The 6609-nt window shown below is 45.4% G+C and overlaps 1 protein-coding gene across 2 annotated transcripts; it reads right to left on the minus strand.

Moving 5' to 3' along the window:
- LOC8080150 lies at positions 6-2816 on the minus strand. Of its 2 annotated transcripts, none has more exons than XM_021453304.1 (5): positions 2326-2816; positions 1930-2073; positions 1710-1782; positions 1305-1494; positions 6-455 (listed from the first exon to the last, which is right to left on the minus strand). In XM_021453304.1, exons 1-5 carry the CDS (start codon positions 2350-2352, stop codon positions 359-361), a joined length of 531 nt encoding a protein of 176 aa, XP_021308979.1. In that variant the 5' UTR covers positions 2353-2816; the 3' UTR covers positions 6-358. The 2 variants fall into 2 exon arrangements, with proteins under 2 accessions (XP_021308979.1, XP_021308978.1); XM_021453303.1 differs by having other exon boundaries at positions 1710-1785; positions 2326-2815.

The raw sequence follows: 6609 nt of genomic DNA on the forward strand, positions 1-6609 counted from the left end.
CACAATTTGTCTGTTTGTGTTTTAAGCATCAGGGGGGAATAAAAATCCAGTATTATCTGTTACCCTGTAAAAGTGACATGTATCCCTTTTTTGAGAAAATCAGAAAAAAAAAAGAGAGAACAAAAGAAGAAACAAGGATGTCTGCCATCACAAACTTCTCCATCAAACTCCCCATCCGGCTCGATTCCTTCGCTGTCTTTGGTTCACTCTATATTCATCCATGAGATTATCCTCTCAGTCTCACGCAGCAGCACACCTTTGTTTCATATAGCTGGACTATGGTATTCTTCTCATTCTCTGCAAGTTCGAAAATTCTCAGATCAGGCAAAATGCCCCTTCGCTTTCGACGGCCGGCGTCTCACCGGGCGTCGCTGGCGCCGCCGCCGCCACTACTGGAGTCCGCTCTGCTCATGGACAGCGTGAAGTAGAGGAGGATCAGCGTTCCGACGCTGGACCTGCAGAAATCAGAAAAAGGGCGTGCGTTAGCCACGCTAGTATTTCAACTGAAGACATCCACTTCTGAACCTGAATTCAGACATTCAGGAACCCGAACAAACATTTCCAGTAGAAACTCTCATGTGCTGGACGGGGACAGACATGGGCCGAGAAACACCACGGCGCCGCACTGCGCACGGCAGCGTCGTGCCGTCGTGCTCGCCACGGCGGTTGCTCGTCGGTCTCCGTCTTTATTTTCCACTGCTGTCTCTGTTGCGAAGGCGACGCCGGCCGCGCCGAGGGCTAGTTCTAGTTCTGCAAGGCAACGGAGACTGGGCCGACAACCTTCGGCTTTGTCGTCCGTCCTGCGCTGCAACCCTGCCACTGCGAGCATCGCCCCCGTCGCCATCGTACGAGCGTGTCCTAGTCCTAGCCTAGAGGCTGCAGAAGAAGAACAGTGCACTTGATGTCCCTGACACCTCCCGGTTTTATTACTCCTAAGATCCATCGCATCGAATTGATGGAATGACCTTGTTTGGTTGTGTAGGAGTACTCTGTACTCGCTACTGACTCTCTGAAGATGCTGCACCGTGCGTTCACTGTCAGTCCGTAAGTCCGTAGCTTGTTCAGGCTCACTCGCTTAACTGCGCTGCCTAACCGTTTGGGTACTTCAGGCAGGAGTATTTAATCACCGCGACTTTGGCAGACACTAAAGTTAACTAGCACGGACGAATTACTGTAAGACATACTGTACTGCCACTTGCTATGTTGAGCTGATAGGTCAGAGCATCTGTTTTTCTCTTTTATTTTTTTTTTATTTTAAAAAAGAAGTTCGTCAGAACCGACAATCGGAGGGGATAGTTTCTTACAGCGTGGCGAAGAGGAAGACGACCCTCCGGGGATCGAGCCATGGCGCCGGGCGCCTGCCGAACCGCCGGGACTTGCTTCCGGGCGTGCCGGCCAGCGGCGTGTGGACGACCAGCCGCGCGCTGCCGGGCGCGTCCCCGAGGTCGCCGGCCGCCACGTGCACGAACAGCTGCGGCCGCTCACTACCGCCACCTGCACATACATACATACATACATCATCAGCGGAGGCTGTCAGCGTTGCATCTCTCGGTATCAGCCATGTCGACGTTGGACTTATTACACGGTAATACTACTAATAGAGTAATGTCAATTGTCACTTTTACTGACACTAGCTTAAGTGGCAAGATAACCAGAGAGGCACGATTTGGATGGTAAGCAGAGAGAGCTAATCGTTTGGAGTGACGTACCGGCGGTGCCGTTGGCATCGGCGTCGGGCGGGGGCGGCTTCCTGTCGCCCTTCCTCGACAGCGACCTCATCACCTTCTGTCGCGTTCACGGCACGGGCGCGCGAGGGAAACAAAAAAAGAGTCAGCTTTGGAAGCAACGCAAGCGAATTTGGCGCGTACCGCCGCGCGCGTCCGGCCGGGGCCGGCCGACCCGCGACGCGAGTTTTCTCGGACGACTTACGGGTGTCCGCGGCGGCGCGGTGGGCGTGCCCGGCAGGCCGGCGTCGCCGGCCAGAGACGACAGCGCGCCGACGTCGAGGGCGACGAACCCGCCGGCGGCGGCGGGGAAGCTCGATTGCCCAGCGTCTCCTCCCGCCGCGACAACCTGCAAGTGTAAGAGAAACCAGAGGTTCCTGTCAGTGCTGCCGTTTCTATAATTCTATCTGCAAGAACTGAGCGCCGGAGACCTCAACCAAAACGGAACCAAACTTGGGAGTACTTTTTTTTTTATCCCCTTGGGCACAAGAACAAGAGAATTCAGCAGAAATTCACTCCAAACTCCAATTCCTCACAAGGAAAAAACGTTAAGCCGATTGGTCGTCAGGAGATTACGAACTACGCTGGGCGAGAGACTCACGGGGTGGTTTACGGCGGCGTCCCCCATGGCTCCAGACAGGACCGCGGCGGCGACGCTCTGCTGCTGCGTGTCCGTGTGGCGGCGGGCGGCTGCTGCTGCTGCGCCTGGTTCGTCCTTCTCTTTTGTTGCTTGCGATGCGAGCTCTGCTGGTTCCGTTGGGAAAGGAATGGGGAGAATGATGATGCAGCTGGAGACTGGAGTAGTACCAAAACTTAGGAACCGGGGGAAAGGGCTGACACTTTGCTCTTTTTCAGGGCGAAAGATTCTCCGCCCCTCTCTTGGCTGGCGCCCTGTGAAGTGTGGAGGCGGAAGAACATGTGGGAAGAGTACGGCGTTTTATATACTGCTGGTCTTTTTGCTTGGACATCCAGCTACACTCTGTGAATTGCAATGGTGTTTGCTTGTCTTGACACGCGCGGATTCTACGACAGCGGTTCTTGGGTAACTAGTGGAATGGAAATTCTTTTGAGGCAAATGGTGCAACGGAATTTAGCTCACAATCTTTAACTTTGACCAAATATATATAATAAAATATTAATATTTAGAGTAAATCTTACGATCAGTTTTTAAAGTATTACATGGTTTTTATTTGGGTTCTTAAACTAAGAAATCACATGTCTAACTCCCTAATGTATTTAAGTGATTTTATCTAAGTCTAAAATATACATAAGGAGGGTTAGAAAGCTGATGTGGTCATCTACATGGATATGATTTATGCACATGACTCCTGACTTAAGCCTACGTGTGCGGCCGTCGGTTTGCCCCTGCTCACCATCACAGCGCCCGCGGCATACGGCTCGGTCATGTAGGCGGCAATGGCAGCCGGTTATGCTACCGAGCGGGGTGAGGTAGACAGGGCATAGTCTGCGGTCATCCAGTGTTGCGCTCACCCACACACGGTGGGGGCCATGCACCAGCAGCAACACCTCCGACTATACACCACCACAGACACCGCCGCTAACTGTGACAAGTAGACGTTGTCATGCTGGGCACCGTGGGACTCTTATCTTAGGGGTCTTGTGCTTAATTAAATCAAATTCATATGGACAACCACTTCTGCTTCTAACCCTTATTTACATTAAGTTTTGATAATTTTTACTATCTTTGTGTCCCTAGTTTCCTGGCAGATCTGGCATGCATTTATTTTGTTGCCAAACTATAGCTAAACTGGGTAGCCACTTGATTGCCAAGGCCTTGTTTAGTTTTCAAAAAAATTTGCAAAATTTTTCAGATTCTCCATCACATCAAATCTTTAGACGCATGCATGGAGTATTAAATATAGACGAAAATAAAAACTAATTGCACAGTTTGGTCGGAATTGACGAGACGAGTCTTTTGAGCCTAGTTATTCCGTGATTGGATAATATTTGTCAAATACAAACGAAAGTGCTACAGTGTCGATTTTGCAAAAAAATTTGGAACTAAACAAGGCCCAATATGTTTGACCAAACATTGCTTCTCCGATTGGCTAATTATTAATGTCTACTCTCACGTACTCCAATTGGTTAGTACTAGTAAAATTTGGCATGGATTGGTGAGCCAAGTTTTAACTACAGGTATCCACACAAAGCTCCTAGATTAAGTCTCTTTTTGTAAACACGTGAGTTACATGGATCCAAATTAAACCATTACGGACAACAATAACAGGAAATTTTAAATAAAGTAGCAACATATAATGAACCTAAGGGGCACTTCCAATGCTAGAAACTATATGTAGTTTCTATACCTATTAATTTCTATAGACACTATGTATAGAAACAATGCTTCCAATGGATAGTTTCTATACAATAATTTGTTATCCAATCATATTCATTCTTTCTCCATTCTCAACCAATCATATCACTTTATGTCTTGGATTTCGCGTAGACATGGTTTCTAAGTTAGATCCAGTTTCTATGATTTTTGCTCTCTCTCTTCACTAACTACCTTGCCACATCAGCAAAATGCTTAAGTGGCACCATAATTAATGTCTATAGAAACTATGGTGGTTTCTGCATTGGGAGTGCTCTAATAACAATACCAAAGAGGACATCTATAAAAGAGTAAAAAGTCCACTAGTAGTCCTTAAACTTGTTTCAATGTGTCATTTTGGTTCTTAAACTCTCAAAATACTTCTTTAAGTACGTAAATACTATTTTGGTATCATGTTTACATCCATTCAGATAGATAATAAAATCCAAACAATAACAGGTATCTAATAAATGAGCATTTTAAGAGTTTAGATACCAAGATAACATAGTCTAACAAATTTAAAGAACGATAGTGCTCTAGAAAACATATTGGTTGTGATCGGTAGTGCTAGCCATAGCTAGCAGAAGCCATTGCTTCAGAGATACTACCTGCAAATTGTTAGTAAATACTCAGGTTGCAGGCGGGCTTATTCGCGACCGTCCGCTAACTCGCATCGCTTGTCGCAAAGTTTGTTTGCGGGCTTGCGGCCAACCGCTAAGCTATAAACTTCGCGGGTAAATTTTTCGCGGACATAACATATTAGGCTGCTAAACCCGCAAGACCCGCTATACAATAGTGGAGACTACGTGAATATTGTCTCTCTTCACATACATACCGTAAGAATTTAGAATCTATAAGCTAAACATTTATATCCAGTTAATCGACGAGCACAGATGATACAACTTTGCACTAATCATTTTAATTTTCATATCCCAACTATCTATATATTGTACGTTCTCAAATATAACAACATCAAGAAATACATGTATAGAAACAAAGACATATATCATGTAAGAAAAGTTATTATTATTAAATAAAGACATAACGTATATAATTACTCTTCACTCTTGCGGGCTCTTGCGGGTTCTTGTGAGGTTGCTCGTTCGTCTAACGGGTTTGGCGGGTTGGCAGTCACTAAGTCACGAAGAAATTGCGGCTAGTCCACGACAGCCGCGAAGCCAAATTTTACTGGGCGAGCGGACGGGCTATGTTAACAACCCGCCCCACCTACAATCTGAGTAAATACCTTTAAGGTCCTATTATGTCAATTGTCGAATCATTGCAAGCGTGCCCTTACCGAATTCCAAAGTCCTCGAGGAGATGCATAAAAAGTAGAGAGAAAAGGTCCGATTATATATATTTTTATTCGCTCGAGGTCGTTTTCGTGAGAAAAGATTTTGGCAGGCGGATATCCTCAAGCATTCGATGTCCGCGTCTTTTCCTTGCCGCCACTCCCACTCGAGCTAGCCAGGCAAGCGTGCGAGTATTTCCCCCAACTCCACCCATTATATTTCCCCTTTTTCCTCTCTTTTTTTTCCTCAAAAAATCAAAAGGCAGCATGTATTTTTAAAAATAAAACCATATAATACTACTACGTACTAATACTCGTCCGATCTTTTTCTTTTTGCGGGAAGCTGTATATGAAAAATGATCAGCCAGCCATGCAGGAAGTACAAGTATGTATATATAATGGTGGCAAATGATTATGTGAGTTTAATGTTATCTTGATTCGTTTTCGGAAGAGGATTATCTTCGTTTATTCTACTATTGACGAGACAGCCCAACTGGAGGCTGGAGCAGCTAGCGCAATAATCGGTTATATCGATCCTCGATCGGACAGCATATGCATATGCGCGGATCGAGTGGCGATGAAATGATAGACCGACGACCGGTGACATGCATGGCCGTGGAAATTAAAGGAATCATATCCTCCGTGGAGCTAACAGCAATCGAGTGGTGTTTATTTTAGTCCAAAAGGAATTTCAGTTGAAGCTGACAGAGAGAGCAACTCTTATATCTGAGAATAATCTAAGCTAGAGTTCACCGGAACCCTCTCTACTTCCTAACCAAACTACTAGTAATTTTCACGAGATTGGCATGATCATTATTCATACCATAATATGCATGGCTATATATATATATATATATATATATATATATATATATATATATATATATATATATATATATATATATATATATGATAAAATTATCCGGCCTTTACATTTAGGAATGTACACAGTCAATTATTACAGAGTTTTGGAAAAAATAAAAGAGAAGTCTTAGTCTTATAGATCGACCAGGACAATAAATATGCTTTCATCCTTTATTAGAGCATCTCCAACCATTATGCATTTTAGGCAAATTGCAAACCCCCAAATGAAAATGGCAAGGCTAAAATCGGGTGATCTCCAACCGTTATGCAAAATGTCAAGTCCATCATCTTTTTTTTCTCGGAAATTTTGTTTCGCGGCACTCCTTCCCGCGCGGCCAATAGATCCCGCGCCAAACAGCCCGCCGTCGTCTCCCGTTCACCAATTCCTGCGCCAAACA

This window comes from Sorghum bicolor, chromosome 2, assembly GCF_000003195.3.
Source record: "Sorghum bicolor cultivar BTx623 chromosome 2, Sorghum_bicolor_NCBIv3, whole genome shotgun sequence".
NCBI lineage: Eukaryota > Viridiplantae > Streptophyta > Magnoliopsida > Poales > Poaceae > Sorghum > Sorghum bicolor.